The sequence below is a fragment of the Pelophylax lessonae genome (genome assembly GCF_965119305.1).
Source record: "Pelophylax lessonae genome assembly, chromosome: 9".
NCBI classification, from domain to species: domain Eukaryota; kingdom Metazoa; phylum Chordata; class Amphibia; order Anura; family Ranidae; genus Pelophylax; species Pelophylax lessonae.
The window spans coordinates 214,919,126-214,942,422 of NC_138776.1; the positions used below are offsets into that span (position 1 = coordinate 214,919,126).

Genomic DNA, 23,297 nt, shown 5'->3' on the forward strand with positions numbered 1-23,297 from the left:
AAACCAAAGCATGGTGCACCTAAGAGGAGGTCAGTGACAGTCCTGCCAGGCCAGTCTGAGGGGGGGGGTCACTGATGTAAGGGGGAGTGAATACAATAATGTAAGGGGGCACTGATATAAAGGTTCCCTCTTATATCAGGACCCCCCCTTCTTAGTGCTTTCACTCTGCGGAAGGTGGTCTCTGGTCACCAGAGTCCCCCTACATCAGAGTTCCCAGCATTCCCCTTTACATCACTCTGCAGTATTCCCCCTTACAGTGCAAGGGGAAACTCTGTGGATGCTCATGTGAAGGGGAACTCTGATGTAAAGGGGAATGCTGCAGACCCTGATGTAAGTGGGAACTCTGATGTAGAGGGGAACGCAGTAGACTCTGCTATAAGGTGGTGTCTGGTCACCCCTCCCCCCCCCTCTTATATCAGAGTTTCCCTTTAGATCATGATTTGCAGCATTTCCCTTTATGTCAGAGTTCCCTTGTACTGTAATGGGGAATCCTGCAGACTCTGATGTAAGGAAGAAGTCTTTACTGGCTGGGTTATATTAACCTTCCTAGCGGTATTCCCGAGCGTGGCTCGGGGTTAAATTTCAGAGCCAAAAGCGGTAACCCTGAGCCACACTCAGGGTACCGCTAGGAACATCGCTGGATCCTGAAAGCAGGGTTACTTACCTTGTCACCGGGATCCAGCGATGTATCTCGGCGGTGTCTGGCGGCGGATCTTCCTCCCGATCCTCTCCGTGCCCCGGCTTCCCTCTCCTGCGACGTGACATTCGCAGGGGGGGGGGGGGGGTGGAACCGGTGACAAATTCAAATGTAAAACACACCAAACACACTGATACAATGCAAAATAAAAAAAAATCACATTAGTTTGCCCCCCAGTGCCCTTTCCTGCAGTTTTACTGTACTTTTTATGTATATATATATATGTATACCTATGTATATACACATACATACTTTAACTTATTTATAGTTTTTTTATTATATTATAATTTATGATTTTGTGTTTCAAACTTTATCATACCCGAAATGTTATAAAGAAGAACGCACAGTAAAAAAAAAAATCATATGTAAATAGTTGGTTTGGGCTGCTCATTCTTAAGAATTACATGCAAAATAATGGTACCGCTTTCAGCACCTAAAATCCAAAAGAATCATACCGCCAGGGAGGTTAACCTGACCTTCGTGTGAATGCAGAAACATGTTTTTTGACTTTTGTTTAACTTAAACAAATTGCTAATAGCCTTATCTACATGTTTATAGTTTATATATTGATATTTGCACTGTTTAGCACAGACTACAGGCATTTTAGGTACTTTTTTGCAATGTTGGGGGGGGGGGGGGATCTTGGGTGAGTTCCCACACTTTTTTCCCAGGACTTAACCCCTAAATTTAATCCTCTAACTGTTACTTTGTCTGGACAACAGATTCACCGGCCAGATCACAGGTGACAGCAAAGAATAAAAAAATAATGCAGCCACAACATATAAGGATTGGTAATCTGCACTATAATATTTTTGGTTTTTGGGTTTAATACAGCTTTAACTGAAAACAGATGTAGAAAACTAATGTAAATTGATGTAGAAGGATTCAGTTTTCATGTGTTTATATTTATCAGTTTTCATGACGGAGCTGATGACGCTGGTGTGAGAATAGGACCCCATGGTGGTCACAGCAGGTGTGCAGACTCAGAGAAATACACACAGACATCAAATGGTGTAACTCTCCACCAGCATTTACCAAAAACAGAGATAGTTTTGGATGGACTGATCCTTTAAGGCTGTTATATGCAGGCAAACGTAAATGTGTACATGATGGAGGAAAACAAATGAATTTACGTTCTTCTAATAGGTGTTTTCTCTCCTCCCTCCCTCTAGCCAGCTAGAACAGAAGCCGGGCGTTCAATGCCTGTACAGTGAAAGGGGAGGATTCAGGAGTCAGTGTGACAGACCTGGCTGGGAGCTGACAATGACACCACTGTGCCTGCAGAGCTAACTCTTGACAAGACTGTGGATTAAAGATCTCTGCCTGAATAAAGTTAACAGATCCACATGGACTGAGAATTGAGGAGGACAAGGAGGAGGCTATATAGCCCTTTATACAGACCTCCAAACAGCTTCTCTTCCATGTCCAGGAGGACAGGCAGCAATGTCTGGTAAGCTGGGAAAGGTTTGCATGTTGTCACAAAGGGAGTTTACATTAGACCTTGGCTTGCACTTCTAGAAAGGACGTATCTGTATGCGCATGCAAGAACATATTTTTAATTACAAAGGCTGATTTCCAGAATCTGGAGCAGAACAGAGCATGCTACCACTTTAATTTGGGAGGTAAATGCTAATTGGTCACTATGGACAGCTGCTCTCATTTTCTTCTTATGTTGTAAATCAGTATTTCTAGGAGAAGAAGCCAGAAGTGCCTTCATTTATTGAGGTGAATGTTCGTATAACAGATTGCATTGGACTAATTAGGTTTAGCGGGATTCTGTTTTGGACAATATTATTTCTGGCTGTAATTCCAGTCTGGTGTTAGGATGCCATCCTATAGGTTTTCGTGTCTGCTTTCAAATGGTCCAACCTGTCAGATCTCTTCGGAGACAGATTCTGATCTCATTAATGGGCCATACACACTATACAATTGTCTTTAGATTTTTTTCCTTAAAGCTGGATACACACTATACAACTTTTGTTGGCAGATTTCCTTTAGATTTACCTTCAACTATGTAGTGCAAGGGACTGCCTGATTGCATACACGGTTCCATTGCTAGCAATGGGATGCGACTTGTCATGTAATTTGGAACTGTCAAATCATATGACAAATCGCACAAGTATGAACGAGGGCACACTAAACCCCAGATTGAAATTGTGTGAGTTCAGCGGAACTCGCACAATTTCCAACCCGCATTTTAGAGTTCAGAGGCGATTTGAAAGGCATCTGTGTGGGTTCACGCACAAATATCTATCAAAATCACCCCCAAAGTCTCCAAAAGTAGTGCAGGAAATTGGTGCAGCACTGCAAAGATTGGGACAGTGACTTTGCCGACAATAGGCTGCAACTTGGCATGCGATTTGATTCGCATATAAAATTGCACAGATGTGAATGGGGGCTTAAGGCTGAACTTACAGGGAAAGTAAAAAAAAATCTTTCCATACATTGTAAGGGTAAATGCTCGTTTAGGTTCAAGGTAACAAAAATACCACTTTTACTTACCTGATCCTCCACTCCGAAAAGTAGTGTAAGGCGAGTCCCCGTAGTCTCTTCTCCACTATACCCCGGTGACTACAAGTATTCTGACAGCCTCAAATTAATGCAGAGCCCATAGCCCTGCACTGAATGTGAGGATGCCCAGAACAGTCCCTGGTTAGACCGTAGCTCCCAACTGTCCCTGATTTCGAGGGACTGCCCCTGATTTCGAGGGACTGTCCCTGATTTCAAGGGAATGTCCCTGATTTCAAGGGAATGTCCCTGATTTGGAACAAAGTCCCTCTGTCCCTCTTTCCTCCTCATTTGTCCCCCATTTTGGTCTGATCTATATTGTTGTATATAAAATGTGCTGTTTTATCTTTCGAAAAGTGTTTCCCAGTGCTAAACCTTCTAAATTGCTAAATAGCTAAAAGCTCATTTCTAAATTGCTGCATCTGAAAATTTCAAAAGCCAATTTAAAGAAATAGCAATGGTAAAATAATTTTCTGGTATAATTCTCCATTAAGGGGGTGTGGCAGGGGGTGTGTCCTATGCCTACATATGTTTGCTAATAGGTGTCCCTCTTTCCCATCTAACTGGGAGGTATGGTTAGACACTTTTTTACACTTGCGGCAAGCCCTTTTAGAAGACTGCCCCTGCAGTGGGGCAGTTGCAGTGCATCCACCTTTGCCTTGAACGGGTCGACAGGGGGTGTAATTATTCCTGCCACGGCCAAAAAACATCATGGCATGTGTACACCCCTGGCTGCTGATTTTGAGGGGAAGATGGGGGGGGGGGGTCTAGGGGCAGTAAAAATGTAGCTCAGCTGCATGTTTTTACTGCCCCTCAATCACAAATCAATGCAGTCCCCCCCCCCCCCAATGCATTTACCCTGGTGGTCGCAGGTCTCCTGACAGTCTCAAGTCAAGTCCGATGCAGAGCCCATACATTGGAAGTGAGGACACCGGGGAATAGTCCATTGTTGGAGTGTAGGGTAGCACTGGCTGCTGCGGGAGTGGAGGATCAGGTAAGTAAAACTGATTTTTCTGTCCCCTAGACCTCAACCAGCAGTTACCCTTACATGTTTTTTTTATGCCATAGAAAAGGAAATATATCTAAAGTTTCTGTGAAAAGTTCCATTTTGTACATGCTTTCTTACTGGAAAGAAGATTAAAATGCCCGTGTCGGGTAATTGTTTGCATGTCAGCAGCATTTGTCAGAGGTGTCTGCAGACGGGAACGGTGCTTGCACAACAGGTTTCAGACATTGCCGATATTATTCAAACAAGCACAACCCTATAGCATTACATACATGGAGGATTGGGAGGATTTGTAAGAGTTGGCTACAGAGACGTGCAATGTAAGTAGTAGACACTGGAATGCATTCTGTTGTCACAAAAATTCTATTAGAACGAAGCAACACCCTGCCTTTTATGACATAACCTGGGACAAATGCTGCGTATGTGACATGCCAATAGAGTATCAGCTTGTTCTTTCAGATTACCTGTAGCTGTTATACTAATTGGCTATATTCTACCCTGCTACCTGAAGAAGGATGTAAAGCTGAACAGGCAAACAGCTAAATTCACCAATGACATGTACACTATATTACCAAAAGTATTGGGACACCTGCCTTTACACGCACATGAACTTAAATGGCATCCCTAGTCCGTAGGGTTCAATATGGAGTTGGCCCACTCTTTGCAGCTATAACAGCTTCAACTCTTCTGGGAAGGCTGTGCACAAGGTTTAGGAGTGTTTCTATGGGAATGTTTGACCATTCTTCCAGAAGCAAGTTTGTGAGGTCAGGCACTGATGTGGACGAGAAGGCCTGGCTCACAGTTTCCTTGCTTTGTGCACTGGTCCAAATTATTTGGTGGAGTTGTTTTTCAAGGGTGGGGCTTGGCCCCTTAGTTCCAGTGAAGGGAACTCTAAAGACTTCAGCATACCAAGGCATTTTAGTCAATTTCATGCTTCCAACTTTGTGGGAACAGTTTGGGGATGGCCCCTTCCTATTCCAACATGACTGCGCACCAGTGCACACAGCAAGGTCCATAAAGACATGGATGAGCGAGTTTGGGGTGGAGGAATTTGACTGGCCTGCGCAGAGTCCTGACCTCAACCTTATAGAACACCTTTGGGATGAATTAGAATGGAGACTGTGAGCCAGGCCTTCTAGTCCACATCAGTGCCTGACCTCACAAATGTGCTTCTGGAAGAATGGTCAAACATTCCCATAGACACACTCCTAAACCTTGTGGACAGTCTTCCTAGAAGAGTTGAAGCTTTTATAGCTGCAAAGGGTGGGCCAACTCAATATTGAACCCTATGAACTAAGACTGGGATACCATTAACCACTTGCCAACTGCCTAACGACTATAGGCTACTGTAGGTCTACGTTGCAAGCCTGTGAGGCTCTAGGGAGCGAGCGCGCGCGCGCCGCCGGAGGCGTGCTCCCGCTCCCGCCCGCTCACGGACCCGCCCCGCATGTAAGCGGCAGACCCGATGTCCGCCACTCACTCGCGATCGTCGGTTACACCGGGAGAAAGGCAGGCGGCTAATGTAAACACAGCCGCCTGTCATATGTGTCCTGCTATGTAGGACTGTAGATCTCTGCTGTTACATCACTAGCCACATCCAATCACAGTTAGAAGCACGCCCCTAGGGACACACTTAACCCCTCCTTCTCAAATAAAGTTAACCCCTTCCCTGCCAGTGTCATTTTTTATAGTAACAGTGCATATGTATAGCACTGATTACTGTAGTAATGTCACTGGTACCCCCAAAAGTGTCAAAAATGTCAGTCAAGGGTCCGATCTGTCCGCCGCAATGTCGCAGTCCTGAAAAAAAAATCGCAGATCGCCGCCATTACTCGTTAAAAAAAAAAACATTAAAAATGACAAAAATCTTTCTCTTAGTTAGTAAACGCAATAACTTTTGCGCAAACCAATCAAAATACGCTTTTTGCGATTTTTTTTTACCAAACATATGTTTTTTAAAACAGAGGCCCTTCAGAACAAAATTGTGGGTGTTGCAGTTTTTTTTGTCACACGGTATTTTCGCAGGGATTTTCCAAACGCGATTTTTGGAGAAAAAAACTATTTTTTAAATACAATGTACAAATACACTATATATTGCCCAATTGTTTGGTAAAATATAAAGGATGATCTTATGCAGAGTACATAGATACCAAACACGACATGCTTTAAAATAGCACACGCTCGTGCAGCGGCAACAAACTATGTACATTTTTAAAAACCTTTATAGGTTACCATTTTAGATTTACAGAGGAGGTCTACTGCAAGAATTACAGCCCTCGATCTGACATCCATGGCGATACTGCAATTACTGTTTACATATGGCACTAGACCGATGCTTGCGTTCGTCTTTGTGCAACCTGGGGGGGCTAAAGGGGTGCTTGAATTTATTTTTTATTATTATTTATTTTGCTTTTTTTTTATTTTGACACCTTCCCTTTATCATTTTTGTTGTTATCACAGGGGATTTAAATATCCCTTATGATAGCAATAAGTAGTGACAGGTATTCTTCTATAAAAAAATATTGGGGTCTATTAGACTCTAGATCTCTCCTCTGCCCTTAAAGCATCTGACCACACTAAGATTGGTGTGATAAGATGCTTTCCCAACTTCCCAATGGCACTGTTTATATCTGGCAAAACTGAAGTCATGAAATGCTCCTAGCTTCCGGTATCCTAGGCTATAGAGATGATTGGAGCTCTGGTTCTGGGGCCCTTCCCACCAATCCTGGGGCCCTTTACTCCCATCGCGGGGCCATTTATTACAGTCCCTCAGCAGGACCCTTTCACATGTTCTGCAGCAGGCCCCCTTCCTGCTGTCATAGGTAGGGTTGCCACCTTTTCTTGAAGCCAAACCCAAAAACTTTTTTTCAGTGGTATACACTATACAAGTATTTTGTGATTAAATAACATTTCTAATCACATGGATTTAATCACATATGGATTTAATCACAAGAGTCATTTCTTACATCAGAGTCCACAAAGTTCCCCTTTTACATCTGAATCCACAGAGTTCTGCTTTACATCTGAATCCGCAGTTTCCCTTTACAACTAAATACACAGAATTCCCCCATAACCACAAAAGAAATGGCTCCAACCATAGGTCACATACCCACCTATATAAAGAGGGTGGAACTCCGCCTAGTACAGTAATCAGTTCTGCATAGCCTTGGGTATGGCAGGGATTAGGATGTAAAAAGTATATTTATTGGGTTCCTCTAATATATAAATCTCGAACCGGCTGGGATTGCTGAGTCCCGAAGCACATAGCCAGGCTGTCTCCTCATTAACAAATCGGCATATTTGTGTCTTGCAAAAGATGCGCCCACTGTTGTTTTTAACTTTTTTAGGGCTTTATCGAAATGCCTCTTTTATCTTGTAAACCGATAAAAGATCTTTTTTAACCATCCAATACTGTGTTATTCCTGAGATAAAGAGCACCGCAAAGTCCCACTTTTTTCTTTGGTATTTGTGAATGGTCTACAGGGATGTGGAACCTATTAGTTCCCGCTTTGTTGCTTACTAAAGTTCCCCTTTACATCTGAACTCCCAGAGTTCCCCCTTACATCTGAACTCCCAGAGTTCCCCTTAAAGGAGAACTCTGAAGACTCTGATGTAAGGAGGAACACTGAGAACTCTGATGTAAGGGGGAACACTGAGAACTCTGATGTAAGGAGGAACACTGAGAACTCTGATGTAAGGGGGAACACTGAGAACTCTGATGTAAGGGGGAACACCAATAACTCTGATGTAGGGAGGAAACTCTGATGTAATGGTGAACACTGTAGACTCTGGTGTAAAGGGCAACTCTGATATAAAGAGGTCTCTCATAACCATAGCCCCCACTTACATCATATTTCACAGCATTTCTTTTTAATCAAGGTTCCCAGAGCTCCCTTACTTCAGAGTCTTGCAGAATTTCACTGTAAGGGGGAGCTTAGTGGACTGTCATGTAAAGGAGAACTCTAATGTAAGGGGTGCTGTGGGAACCCGGATTTAAGGAAGGGCTCTGATGTAAGAGGGAATGCTGTGAACAATGCTGTCGTAAAGGGGAACTCTGATGTAAGGGGGTCTCTGCCCACCAAAATCCCCCCTTGCATCAGTGTCCACAGAACACCCCTTACATCTGAGTCCCCCTACATTAGTGTTCTTAGAGGCAGAAGAGAGAAGGGAGGGAGGGGGGACACTTCAGTCACTATGGATGGCAAGCTTACCCCAGGAAGGAGGCTCAGGCAGTCTGCATGTTTCCTCCACAATGTAGTTGCCAGCTGCTGGGCTTTCCCGCCCACTCATCCACCTTCTGAGACACAGAGCTGCTAGGGATTGGAGCACAAAGGAGGAGAGAGGCGGGAGGAGTTGCAGATGCAACTCTCTCTCTCCTCTCCCATCTGTGCGAGGGTGGGGGAACTGGCTGTCAGTGCTGAGTCTGGGCAGTGTGAGAGAGAGTGTAATAGACACTTTCTGTTTATAACTGCAGCCAGCAAGCCAGCCATGGAGCCACAGTCTGGGCTCTCCCCCACCCACACATATACACACACACAAACACACACACAATTAAGTCGTCAAGAACAATGCACTGGCCATGCTTCTTAGTGTTAAGGGTTCAGAAACCTTGTTCAGAACATGGAACTGCGTTGTAGTACAAAGACACAGGGGCCTCAAATAAACCAAGTCAAGCAGCTCAGACAGAGGCTTCTTTTGTTCAACTATCCTCAAGTCACCCGACAGAAATAAAACGCATCCCGGGTCATCGAGTAGCATCAGAGAGGGTGTGAAATCCATCACCCTCAAGACAGCTCCTGCAGATACTGAAAAATGAGTCTCTAGTCTCCCAACCAATTCCACCAGTTACTTGACACATGCCCCAACAATTCTCAAAACATAATTGACTGCAGAAGTATAGACTGTCCACTCAAAACTTTGTAACAAGGTTTGAAAACAAAAATAATTGTTATAGAAAAACAATTGTTATAGCTTCAACATGCTTTTTCTTCAGCAATGGAGTCTTGCATGGTGAGCTTGCATACAGGCCATGGCGGTTGAGTGCATTACTTATTGTTTTCTTTGAAACAATTTTACCTGCTAATTCCAGGTCTTTCTGAAGCTCTCCACAAGTGGTCCTTGGCTCATGGACAACTCTTATGATAACTATTTTCACTCCTCTGTCTTGTGAGGAGCACCTGGTCATGGCCAGTTTATGGTTAAATTATGTTCTTTCCACTTACGGATTATGACCCCAACTATGCTCACTGGAACATTCGGACGTTTAGAAATCCTTCTTTTCCAATGCCATCAGTATGTTTTGCAACAATAAGGTTGCTAAGGTCTTGAGACATGGGATGTTTCTTGTGTGACACCTTGGTTATGAGACACGTTTTTTATAGGCCATCAGTTGAGACTGAACCAGCTGATATTAATTAGCACTGACAAAGGGCAGGATTGCTTTCCAATTACTGATAGATTTCAGCTGGTGTCATGCCTTCCATGCCTTTTTGCACCTCCCTTTCTCCATGTGTTCAATACTTTTTCCTTGTGTCATTCCATTTTATTACACATAACTTAATTTCTGAACTTATTTTGTTTTTTTTGTATGTATGACATGTAGTGAAAATTTCATGTCAATAGCACCTTTAGAATTATATTTACCTAGACAAATGGTGAAGTGTTCAATAGTTATTTTACCCGCTGTAGGTATTTATATTGGGGGGACTACCTCAGTGACAGAATCATTTTTAGTAAGTCCATGCCAGTTCAAATTGTGTTTTAGGGCTTGTCGGCTCACTTTTATAAAAAAAAAAAAAATGAAACTTCCATAGAAATCTGTTGGCCTTGCAAAACAGACACAGTAAAGATAATACTGAGCCACCTGGCTCTCTCTTCAGCTGCACTGCTGCTTAGGCCCCAAACCTTGGCCTATGGCTTCTTGTCTGGTCCCTCAGATCATCTTACATCGTATCTCTGTGTTCCTGTGCCCCTTTCTCAGCTCACCCAGCTCTCCTTGCTCTCAACTCTCTGGATACCTCCATATTCACTCAGTCCCCTGCACTTGCCTAGTCGTCTTGGCTCTTTCAGTTCTCCAGACTTGCTTAGATATCGCAACTCTCTCAACCCTCTGAACAAGGAATCTTCTGTCTCCAGCATAGAGTACTGTCTCTTGAGTAGAGCATACCTGTCTCCTAACAGGAGCCCTGAGCTATGCCCAAGCGTATCATTTTAATAAATGTGTGTGCATATGCACGCTCAACCTACTGGTCTTTAGGGATGATCGAACTTTTGAAAACAGAACACCCGAACTTCCCAAAAGTTCGGCCCGGATTTCAGAACCCCATTGAAATCAATGGGACCCGAACTGCGGTAATCAAAAAACACAATTTTGAAGCCCTAAAACCCAATAAATTGCCTAGGGTTCTGGGTCATGCCCCAGGGACTATTAATCACACAAAAAAAGTTCTTAAAAATTGTCATTTTTGATAGAGAGCCAATTATTGAAAAAAAAAAATGAGATTTTTTGATTTTGGGTCTAAAAAGTGTACCTGTGAAGTTTCAGCTCTGTAGCATGTCCAGAACCAGAAAAAAAAAGGTCATTTGTATTAAAATTAATATAGAACAGGTATATGGCTCCGCTATTTTCACACCTTGCCGGTTTAGTAGCAAGCGTTTTTTTGGGCATTTTTTGGGGGTTATTGGAGGCAGGCATAACATCAGAACTTCTGTGTAGGGGTATATATACACAACACTTATATGTATATATACCCATACACATATATAGGTGTGAAAGTAGCAGAACACTATACTTGCGCTAATGAAATAATTAACACCAATATGGCTCCGCTCCTATCACACCTATATATGTGTATGTGTAAAACACATATAAGTGTGTGTGTATATATACCCCTATACAGAAGTTCAAATGTTTTGCCTGCCTCCAAAGAACCCAAAAAAATGCCCAAAAAAACGCCTGCGCCAAAAAAAAACACCCAGGTGTGTTTTTGCAGCAGGCGTTTTTTTTGGGCATTTTTTGGGGTCTTTGGAGGCAGGCAAAACATCTGAACTTGTGTATAGGGGTATATATACACACACACTTATATGTATTTTACACTTACACATGTATGGGTGTGATAGGAGCGGAGCCATATTGGTGTTAATTATTTCATTAGCGCAAGTATAGTGTTCTGCTACTTTCACACCTATACATGTGTATGGGTATATATACATATAAGTGTGTGTGTATATATACCCCTATACAGAAGTTCAGATGTTTTGCCTGCCTCCAAAAAATGCCCAAAAAAACTCCTGCGCCAAAAAAAAAACGCCCAGGTGTGTTATTGCAGGCATTTTTTTGGGGTCTTTGGAGGCAGGCATGACATCTGGACTTCTGTATAGGGGTATATATACACACCTACACATATATAGGTGTGAAAGTAGCAGAACACTATACTTGCACTAATGAAATAATTACCACCAATATGTCTCCGCTCCTATCACACCTATATATGTGTAAGTGTAAAATACATATAAGTGTGTGTGTGTATATACCCCTATACAGAAGTTCAGATGTTTTTCATGCCTCCAAAGACCCCAAAAAAATGCCCAAAAAAACCCCTGCAATAACACACCTGGGCGTTTTTTTTTCGCGCAGGCGTTTTTTTGGGCATTTTTTTGGGGTCTTTGGAGGCATGCAAAACATCTGAACTTCTGTATAGGGGTATATATACACACACACTTATATGTATTTTACACATACACATATATAGGTGTGATAGGAGCGGAGACATATTGCTGTTAATTATTTCATTAGCGCAAGTATAGTGTTCTGCTACTTTCACACCTATATATGTGCAGGTGTATATATACAGACATGTGTGTGTATATATACCCCTATACACAAGTTCAGATGTCATGCCTGACTCCAAACTTGTCCTCAAAAAATCCCTATAAACGCCTGCAGCAAAAAGCAGGCTGACCGGTGAGAAGCCATATCGCTGCTCTGTAAGTGACCTAAGAGAAATGATGTTTTCTCTATAGCAGTCACCCTGACATGAAAGGGTTTGGTCACCCTGCCATAGCAGTCAGAGTCAGTTTACCCTACACTACACTACGGTCACCCTGGCACTTAACACTTTCCCTACAGAAACTAAATGTTTGCATCTAACTAAAGTAGAAAATAGCACCCTAACTACACTAGATATCCCTTTCCTCACACTAATAAATGCTAAATGACACTTTTGAAGCAGAAGTAACAGAACTGCTTCCACTCTCTTCCATGTCCCTGTATTACAATGCTAGGAATTTGCCGGGGCTATCTTATATACTGGGGAGGCGTATTCACTAATGATTGGCCTATGGACCCCCTAGTCACTCCAATCACATTCCTAGCATTCTCTTGCCCCCTCAATTGGCTTTTACTAATGGTTCTGGTCCAATCACGGGCTTTTAAAGCCCATTTCCTGTCCCATTGCATTTTGGTCGGTTCTGGTTGCCGAATTCCGAACTTTTTCAGCAAAAAGTTCGGAATTCGGCCGAACCTTGAACAGCCAATGTTCGGGTCGAACCGATGGTCGACCCGAACCGTTCGATCATCCCTACTGGTCTTCTGCAAGACCTGGACACTGGAGACTTCTTCTCTTCCAAAGTTCTTTGAGGTATCCAAACTCCAGAACCCAATTCAGGAATACCAAAACCCAGAGAAAACCAAAAGATAAGTTTTCACATCTCTAAACTGATATTCTGGAGCACTCTGCGCTCCGCAATCTGCATATGTACGGACCTTGTGTCACTTCTACTTCCACCTTCATAGTGGCAGGGCCTTGCATTATCTATATATATATATATATATATATATATATACAGTATCTCACAAAAGTGAGTACACCCCTCACATTTTTGTAAATATTTTATTATATTTTTTCATGTGACAACACTAAAGAAATTACACTTTGCTACAATGTAAAGTAGTGAGTGTACAGCTTGTATAACAGTGTAAATTTGCTGTCCCCTCAAAAAAAATACCTCAACACACAGCCATTAATGTCTGAACCACTGCCAACAAAAGTAAGTACACCCCTTAGTGGAAATGTCCAAATTGGGCCCGAAGTGTCAATATTTTGTGTCTCCACCATTATTTTCTAGTAGTGCCTTAACCGTCTTGGGCATGGAGTTGATCAGAGCTTTACAGGCTGCCACTTGAGTCCTCTTCCACTTCTCCATGACGACATCACGGAGCTGGTGGATGTTAGAGACCTTGCGCTTCTCCACCTTCCGTTTGAGGATGCCCCACAGATGCTCAGTAGGGTTTATGTCTGGAGACATGCTTGGCCAGTCCATCACCTTTACTCTCAGCTTCTTTAGCAAAGCAGTGGTCATCTTGGAGGTGTGTTTGGGGTCATTATCATGTTGGAATACTGCCCTGCGGCCCAGTCTCCAAAGGGAGGGGATCAAGCTCTGCTCCAGTTTGTCAAGGTACATGTTGGCATTCATGGTTCCCTCTATGAACTGTAGCCCCGCGAGTGCAGCCCCAGACCATGACACTCTCACCACCATGCTTGGCTGTAGGCATGTTGTCTTTGTACTCCTCACCTGGTTGCCGCCACACACACTTTGCACCATCTTAACCAAATAAGTTTGTCCTGGCCTCATCAGACCACAGGACACAATTCCACTAATCCATGTCCTTAGTCTTCTTGTCTTCAGCAAACTATTTGTGGGTTTTCTTGTGCATCATCTTAAGAAGAGGCTTCCTTCTGGGATGACAGCCATGTAGACCAATTTGATGCAGTGTGCGGTGTATTGTCTGAGCACTGAAAGGCTGATCTCCCGCCCCTTCAACCTCTGCAGCAATGCGGACAGCACTCTTACATCTATTTTCCAAAGACAACCTCTGGATCTGACTCTGAGTATGTACACTCAACTTCTTTGGTTGACCATGGTGAGGCCTGTTCTGAGTTGAACCTATCCTGTTAAACCACTATATGGTCTTGGCCATTGTGCTGCAGATCAGTTTCAGGGTCTTGGCAATCTTCTTATAGCCTAGGTCATCCTTATGTAGAGCAACAATTTTTTTTCTCCCGATCCTCAGAGAGTTCTTTGCCATGAGGTGCCATATTGAACTTCCAGTGACCAGTATGAGAGAATGAGAGCGATAACACCAAATTTAACACACTACAAATTTAATGGCTAATTGGGCCCACTTTGGACATTTTCACTTAGGAGTGTACTCACTTTTATTGCCAGTGGCTCAGACATTATTGGCTGTGTGTTAAGTTATTTTAAGGGGACAGCAAATTTACACGGGTATACAACCGCTACTCTCACTACTTTACATTGTAGCAAAGTGTCATTTCTTCAGTGTTTTCACATGAAAAGATATAATAAAATATTTACAAAAATGTGAGGGGTGTACTCACTTTTGTGAGATACTGTATATATAAAATTAATGCAAGGCCCTGCCACTATGAAGAAGGAAGTAGATGGAAGTAGAAGTGACACAAGGTCCGTACATATGCAGAGTAAATAGATAGATATACTGCTCAAAAAATGTGAAAGAAACTCTTTGAAAAAACATCAGATCTCAATGGAGAAAAATATCATGCTGGATATCTATACTGATATGCACTGGGTAATGTGTTAGGAGGGAAAGGATGCCACATTGTTTGATGCAAATGAACGATATCAACCTACAAAGGGCTAAATTCAAAGCCCCCCCTGAAAATCAAAGTAGAAAACAAATGATGCAGCAGGCTAGCGAATTTTGCTGAAATTTCTTTGCAGGAATTCAAAATGGTACTCAGTAGTTTGTATGCCCCCCCTTGTGCTTGTATGCATGCCTGAAAATGTCAGGGTATGTTCCTAATGAGACGACAGATGATGTCCTTGGGTATCTCCTTCCAGATCTGGACCAGTGCATCGCTGAGCTCCTATATAGACTGAGGTGCAGCCTGGCGGCGTTAGATGGACCGAAACATAATGTCCCAGAGATGTTCTATTGGATTTAGGTCAGGCAAACATAGAGGCCATTCAATGGTATCAATTCCTTCATCCTCCAGGAACTGGCTGCATACTTATGCCACACGAGGCTGGGCATTGTTGTTTACCAGGAGGAACCCAGGACCCACTGCACCAGCGTAGGGTCTGACAATAGGTGTAAGGATTTCATCCCAATACCTAATGGCAGTTAGGGTGCCATTGTCTAGCCTGTAGCGGTCTGTGTGTCCCTCCATGGATATTCCTCCCCGGACCATCACTGACCCATCACCAAACCAGCCATGATGAATGATGTTACAGGCAGCATAACATTCCCCACGGCTTCTCCAGACCTTTTTTACACCTGTCACATGTGTTCAGGGTGAACCTGCTCTCATCTGTGAAAAGCACAGGGCGCAAGTGGCGGAACGGCCAATTCTGGTGTTCAATGGCAAATGCTAACCAAGCTCCACAGTGTCGGGCAGTGAGTACAAGGCTCACTAGAGGATGTCAGGCCCTCAGGCCACCCTCATGAAGTCTGTTTCTGATTGTTTGGTCAGAGAAACTCCCACCAGTGGCCTGCCGAAGGTCATTTTGTGGGGCTCCGGTAGTGCTCATCCTGTTCCTCCTTGCACAAAGGAGCAGATATTGGTCCTGCTGTTCGGTTAAGGACCTTCTACAGCACTGCCCAGCTCTCCTAGAGTAACTGCCTGTCTCCTGGAATCTCCTCCATGCTCTTGAGACTGTGCTGGGAGATACAGCAAACCTTCTGGCAATGGCACGTATTGATGTGCCATCCTTGACGAGTGGTCTGTTTGTGTCTTCCTTTGTTAATTGCTATTTTCTCACTAATCTTAGAGCAATATACTACTTCCTGCAGTACAGTACTGTTCAAATATTTCTTAAGAGGATGTAGTAACAGAGTCTGTTTCAACACTACTTTTATACAGCGAGCTTGTAAGTAATCAACAAAAGTTGGGACAGCTACAAAAGCTGCAGGAATTGTTAGCATAAACTTTTAAGGCTTAATTTACTTGTATTGCTGCGGAACATCTGTGAGTTGTTAACCCATTACTTCTTCCCTGAAAGAGGCTATTTTCTATAACATGTACATTATTTTTCAGTTTTTGTTAAAGTTGAGCTCCAGTCAGATTTATAAAAATTAAAAGTCTGCAGCTATAGAAACTGTAGCTGGTGACTTTTAATAAACAGACACTCACCTGGCCCAGGATCCAGCAATGTGCTCACCCAAGGGGGTCATCTTAACTGTGGGAACCCAGCTGCTACAGCTTTTGGCTTCACAGCCGGATGCCCACTGTGCATACATAAGCCGTGCTGTGCATTATGAACGGTCGTGCAATATTCTTGGACCTGTGATGTGAGGAAGGGGGAGGAGAAATTAGGCGATCCGAGCGAAGTGGGAGAAGGTACCTAGTTTTGACAGGTGCCCACTCCCACTTCCACTCGGATTGCCTAAGTTCTACCCCCAAAAAATGTGCCAAATGTTAAAAAGGAGGGGGCCTTAAGGTGAAACTTACCCTTTTCGGTGAAGTTTCACTTTAATCTACACTTTACCGTTTACCTTTGTACCATTTCAGGGTATTCACTGGACTTGAACTATTTAAAAAAACTAAAAAAATTGGAGTGTTCTAAAACTTTTGATTGGTATACGTATATATGGGAGGAGTGCCACCATGTCCACAAAATGTGCGCCTTTCATGCTGCTCTTCAGGCAGGGAAACAGAAATCTGCAGGCGCCAAATCAAGGGAGTACAGTAGATGATTGAGAACTGGTATGCTGCGCTGAGCCAAGAATTTGCACACACAGATCACACAGTGTGCAGACACATTATCGTGATAGGTCCTGTCACACTTGGTAATTAAATCTCCAGAGGTTTCCATCCATTTTGCTTTCTGGTCATCTGTTAGCTTGTGTGGTACACACCAGGAACAGATCTTCTGCTTAAAATCATTGCAGACGATGGTGCGCACCACGTCCTTGCTAATGCACAATTCCTCTGCGATCAATCGTAGAGTCAGTGGCAGATCTTGTGGCTCATCCTCAGTCCTTTCCTTCTCATTGCGAAAGCAATTGAACCAGTTGTAAACACATTTTCTGCTCACGGCTACCATCCTGTACACTTGCACCAACATTTCAGGCATCTCCTTCATTGTTTTCCCCAACTTGTAGCAGTACTTGATGTTCATTGGATGCTCTATTGCACTGTGATCCTACCTCTCACACTGACTATATTCAACTGCCCACAGTGGGTTTACTCTGTCACATGTATTTCACGCTAGGTGGCGTTTCTCCACATGTCTCTGGATAGCCATGTGCATGCGTGCGCATCTGGCCCATGTTGCCGCCGAGTTATCGGACCATTCACTAAACATTTTAGGCACACCTCGTGTGTGTATGTATATATATATATATGTATTTATTTTCATTATAATCCTTGTTGAGAGAGTACATCAGATTGTTGTTCACCACTTAGTAAATATGCTGAAGCTGTGTTCTCTTTATTTCTATCATGTGCAAGCTAGCTTTCGCTGTGAACACAGCGTTTAGTAAAACGATTACTTTGAGTCACTGTTCTGTCATTGCAGAATGATTAAAAATGAAATAAAGTTTTTTTTCTTCAATTTTGCTTTTTTACATGGGAAATATTAAACAAAACAAAGACCAAAAAGACTTAAATATCAATAGTTAATACAATATAAACAAACAAAAAAATCAGTAGGAAAAAAAATAGTTAAAGAGAGGAGACTAAAGCCGGGTACACAAAATCAGAAAATCATACAAAAATTTTTGCTTTCAAAGCAATCATACTATAATCTGATCATTAGAACACAGCTTTCGTCCAAAATTTTCCGAAGGGACAAACATGAAAATTTTTCCCATACGATACCAGATTGTACGATGTTCCTTTATTTAGTACAGTTTTCGCCCGAAAATACAATACAAATACATTACAACACTTCTGAATTTTTATTCTGTCGTATGAGAATGTTCGTACTTTAGTAACCTATTTGTTTTCAATATGTAGACTGCATGCAAAAAAACGGATGATCATTCATTCGAGAATCTCATTCGTGTGTACTCGGCTTAAGGCGTTAATTAGAGCTGGTTAGAGTTAGCTAAGAGTTAATAAGGGGTTAATCAGAGGAACATTTTATTAAAAGAACAAACTAAAAAAAAAAGTAACCTTTTTTAAACTTGTCAGGTTTCTTTATCTGGCATAATTTGAAGATTGAAGGTAATTCTTTTGATCTGCAGACAAATGAAAAGAAAAATACAAAAGTAACAGCATGTTACTTTGTTTCTTTTTCATAATCACTGTCTGAGCAGTGTTGTTTAGAAACATTGTTACATTTTTTTTTTTTGCAGCTACAGATGCTGACTTCTTCTGTGAGTTTACAGTAATGCAGCTTTGATTAATTAGAGCTTACATTTACTGTATAATGGGGGAGGGGTGGTCCCAGAAGCAGGGCAGAGACTGGACATGCTTCACAGGTCCTGTGTACAATGATGATGTTTTTTGGGGCGTGTGTAGCATGCCACAAGTCTGTAACTAGTTTTAAAAAATAATGTAAACCTAAAAAACTAGGATTATGGTCACAGCCCACACTTTTTTATTTTAACATCAGCTTTGTAAATAGCATACAAACAATTATTTTTCACAATCCAGTATAAGCTAACTTGAAAAATCTCCTTTCATGTTGTGAGTGCTGCCTGTCTGCCTGTCTGCTGACCATCCTTTTCCCCATTTTACTGGATTCCCTGCATGCTTTGTAGCTACTCTTCTGCTGTTTACTTTCACTATCCAATGACTACATACTCCATGGCACCTTCCGGCTGGCAAGGAGTGATCCAGTATTGACTCCCCCCCTCCTGAATATCCTCCAATCAGAACCTCTGTAATTCAGAAGGCAAGCTCTCTGAAATGTGTCACACAGCAGTGCCTACTCAAAAGGCATAGTAAATATGTGTCACAGAAGTCATGGAAGTAAATGTGTGGGGACTTTCACAAAGTTCACAAACTACAAGATCATTCAGAAAAATAAGAGTAGACTAGAAATAATTGGCATTCAATGTGGAAATTAATGACGGGTTTTAAATTTGGAACATAGATGCATTGAAGTATTCAGTCTCAGGTTCTCTTTTCATTAAAAATGACATTTCTGTTGTCATTACTAAAGAACTTTGGCGATTGAAATAATTTTCTTTCTTAGGTATACCTAAACCCTAATATACCAAGTAAATGAATTACAGCAAAAATATTCACTAAATAAATTCTCAATTGTTTTCTCTTGCTTCAAAGTTGCTAAAGATTTTTTAGGCTAGGAATGATGTGCAGGTATTTCCTCTCATGTCCTGTTCGGCAAGTAGTTGGTTGTGGCTGTTGCACATCACCCCGCTATATGCAGCTTTTTTGTCCCCTTGGAGGTTGCATAATTGTCTTTTTTAGTGCTCCGCTGATGTTTGCCACACACCATTTTTCCATCCATTATATAATGAGGCATGCAATTCCAGATGTTGGTCAGGTGCAAGATCATTGTTTTTTTCCTTGTGTATCTGGTTGTGGTCTTTGATTAGGCCACTTCCTCGTAACCTGGAATGCATGATCGACTTCCCTGTTTGGTTGTGGTCTTTGATTAGGCCACTTCATCATAACCTGGAATGCATGATCGACTTCCCTGTTTGGTTGTGGTCTTTGATTAGGCCACTTCATCATAACCTGGAACGTATGATCGACTTCCCTGTTTGGTTGTGGTCTTTGATTAGGCCACTTCCTAGTAACTTGGAACGTATGATCAACTTCCCTGTTTGGTTGTGGTCTTTGATTAGGCCACTTCCTCGTAACCTGGAACGTATGATCAACTTCCCTGTTTGGTTGTGGTCTTTAATTAGGCCACTTCCTTTTTATTCTGAACGCAGGCATCGTAGTGGTGCGTTCCAGTGACCATTTCCAGTTTATGTAATTTCCGGTTTTATTACTTTTATATGCGTACCTGCGTCATCCTGCTCGTCTTTTATCTATGTTTGTAAGCACCCTTTTTTAAATAAACTTCCAGTTTATCATACGGGGCTTCACTGTTAGTGCTTTATTATCTCCTTGATGGTGGCTCTCCCATCCATGAGAGCTTAGGCACTTTTTTTCCACACATTCATGTCCATCTGAAGAGGAGTAGAGTGAGGAGGAGAGGAGAGCGACTCTTTGGTTTCTACAGCTGATTCCCCTCTGGTTGCTTTTCTACATGCTCCATATCCATGGAGGTCTGGTAAGCAGCCTCTGTTGTAAACTTCATGGTAGTGTGTGCCATTCATTTACAAGATCATTGGTGATGGGAACACACTTTTCTGCATGGACTTTTGGCAGTCATATGCTTTACTTTTAGTGCTGCATTTGGACTCTTATCAAGTTTGTATTTGTTATCAACAGATTGATGCTGGCTGCTTTTCTTAGGATTCTATTTTATATTCACTATAGAGTGGATATTTACCATTGTTTATTTATAATATGCAGCTGCCACCAAAAATGACAGTTCCCACGAGCTCTCAGTATTACCCACTTACTGACCACCAACAGTACATTTACTGCTGGCGGGCAGCTCCCCCAGGCATTGTGATGTACGTGTACAACGTGGTGCTCATGCACATTGCGCTGTATGTGATCTGAGATTGGTCACCTGTAATCACATGGTACCTGGGCCAATTACAGCACCCTGTACCATGTGACAGCTGTGAGCCAATCATGAATGAAAGCCATTCATAAAAGTTCAAGTGGTTGATATTACAGTGATCCTCACTGTAACAAGCAATCACAGTGTAAAAAAAAATTCCTGACCTCCCCCTCCCTAGAGTAGTAGTGTCACTGTGGTGACACTGAACTGCTCTGATTTTTATTAATATATACCATTCAGTATCGCTGATCATGGCCACACCAGCATTGGTGACAGTATGTGAAAAAAGAATAAAAAAATTGTAAAAAAAAAAAATTATTTAAATTTGTGTCATAAAAAAATTGTGACAAAAAATTGCAACTTCAAAAAACTTGTTATGCCTCTTATTTAATACCCTAGGCTGTCTACTTTCCAAAAGGGGCTATTTGGAGGGTAGGATTCTGGTCATTTTTACCAAAGAAATGTAGTAGAATACATTTTGGTCTAAATTTATGAAGAAAGATTATTTGTTTTCAAAATGTTATAACAGAAACCAGGAAAAAAATGTTTCAAATTTTTTTTCAAATTGTTTGGTATTTTTTAATTTATATAGCAAAATAAATCCCCAAAAAACAGTGGTGATTAAATAACACCAAAAAAAAAGCTCTATTTGTGTGAATAAAATTATATAAGTTTAATTTGGGTACAGTATAGCATGACTGAGCAATTGCTAGTTAAAATAGAACAGTGCTGAATAGAAACAAATGCCCTGGTTATGAAGGGGGTAAAACTTTTCAGAAGGCAGATGATTAAAATAAAGCCCCTTTCACACAGGCGGACCGTTAAGATCCGCCTGTCCGTTTATTTGGCGGATCTGAACGGTCCCCCCATGCATTCCTATGGGGGATCGGATGTCAGCGGAGACATGTCTGCTGACATCTGATCCGATCCGTCAAATCTGGACGGATGGAAACCCTATTTTCCATCCGTCCAGCGGATCGGATCGGATCGGATAGGATTGAATGAGAACAGACCGACGGTCCGTTCCCATCCGATTTCCCCCATAGAGATACATGGGGAACTGATAGCTGTATCTCCGCACACAGCGCGAAGACACAGCTGTCATCCTCCTGCTCAGCGGGGGATCAGCGGCTCGATCCCCCGCTGAGAAAAACGGAATCTGTCCGACGGATGTATAGTGTGAAAGGAGCCTAATACTGGAGGAATGCACAGGGCTAGTAATTGATAGAACTGATGATCTGTCAGTGTCTTTGAAAGCGGCCATACATAAATATATTTGTGACAGTGATCAAATGATGCAACATATACGAATCAGTTTAAAATACTATCAGAAATGATCTACTAAAAAAAATCATTAGATTAGTCTGTATTACAATCAGTTGTCTGATGCACACGCAGGTTTTCCTACAATCAGTCAGAAATGATCTGTAAATTTCTGTCACGGTCAATCAACTAGCCAGCATCAAAATTGATCAAAAGCTTAATAAATTGTTTGAATGGAGTGTATGTGTTTTATAATTCATATAAAATGTTATAATTTTAGTTGCATCAAATTATCAGTTGAATAATCATATCTATGCATTTGCTATATTACAAAAAGTATTGGGACGCCTGCCCTTACACTCACATGAATTTTATTGGCATCCCAGTCTTAGTCTGTAGGGTTCAATATTGAGTTGGCCCATCCTTTGTAGCTATAACAGCTTCAACTCTTCTGGGAAGGCTGTCCACAAGGTTTAGGAGTGTGTCTGTGGGAATGTTTGACCATTCTTCCAAAAGTGCATTTGTGAGGTCATGCACTGATGTTTGACAAGAAGGCCTGGCTTGCAGTGTCCACTCTAATTCATCCAAAAGGGTTGAGGTCACGTCTCTGTGCAGGCCAGTCAAGTTTCTCCACCAAAAACTTGCTTATCCATGTCTATACGGACCTTGCTAATATAGTGTATATGGCCACCTATGGAGGAAGCGTAGGCGAGCAGGAGAGGCAGGCAGTGACTTCTGTGAGTAGAGACAAGTGTCGTTAAACGTTCCAGGGGGAATATTGTGCTTGCACATTAAGGGGTTGGTTTACTAAAGACAAATAGACTGCTCACTTTGCAAGTGCAGTTGCACTCTTCAAGGGCATTTGCTAGTTAGCAAAGGTTAGTAAATGAGGGGAAGATATACTGACTTCCATGAACCATGAAGAACCAAAAATGCATTTTTTTTTTTATTTTCCTGTGATTGTGTATTTTTTGTGTAGCACCCTCCTCGATAGGTGCTATGATTAGATAGATATATTTTGTGTTGGATCACTGTGTTTTGTGGAGCTGTGCTTTTAATAGTAAAATTTAGCTTGTCACATTGTAATCGGTGTGGCTACAATTGCTGTATTAGGCACATTTAGTTGCTCACTGTAAAGCTGTGAGAACTGTCTGGATCATAGGTGTGGAGCTATGCAGATGG

General features: G+C 42.1%; 1 protein-coding gene across 3 annotated transcripts in view; it reads left to right on the forward strand.

Moving 5' to 3' along the window:
• Positions 1-1,934: 1,934 nt before the first annotated feature.
• Positions 1,935-23,297, forward strand: part of SYT15 (synaptotagmin 15) — a 142,134-nt gene continuing 120,771 nt past the window's right edge. For 2 of the 3 annotated variants that reach the window (XM_082268502.1, XM_082268503.1), the window contains exon 1: positions 1,936-2,147. Coding sequence is in view for 1 of the 3 variants with exons in the window: in XM_082268501.1 (XP_082124627.1) it covers positions 2,141-2,147 (7 nt within the window). In the remaining 2 variants the exon portion in view is untranslated. Of the gene's footprint in view, positions 2,148-23,297 lie in introns of all 3 variants that reach the window. The other variant, XM_082268501.1, reaches the window with a different exon arrangement.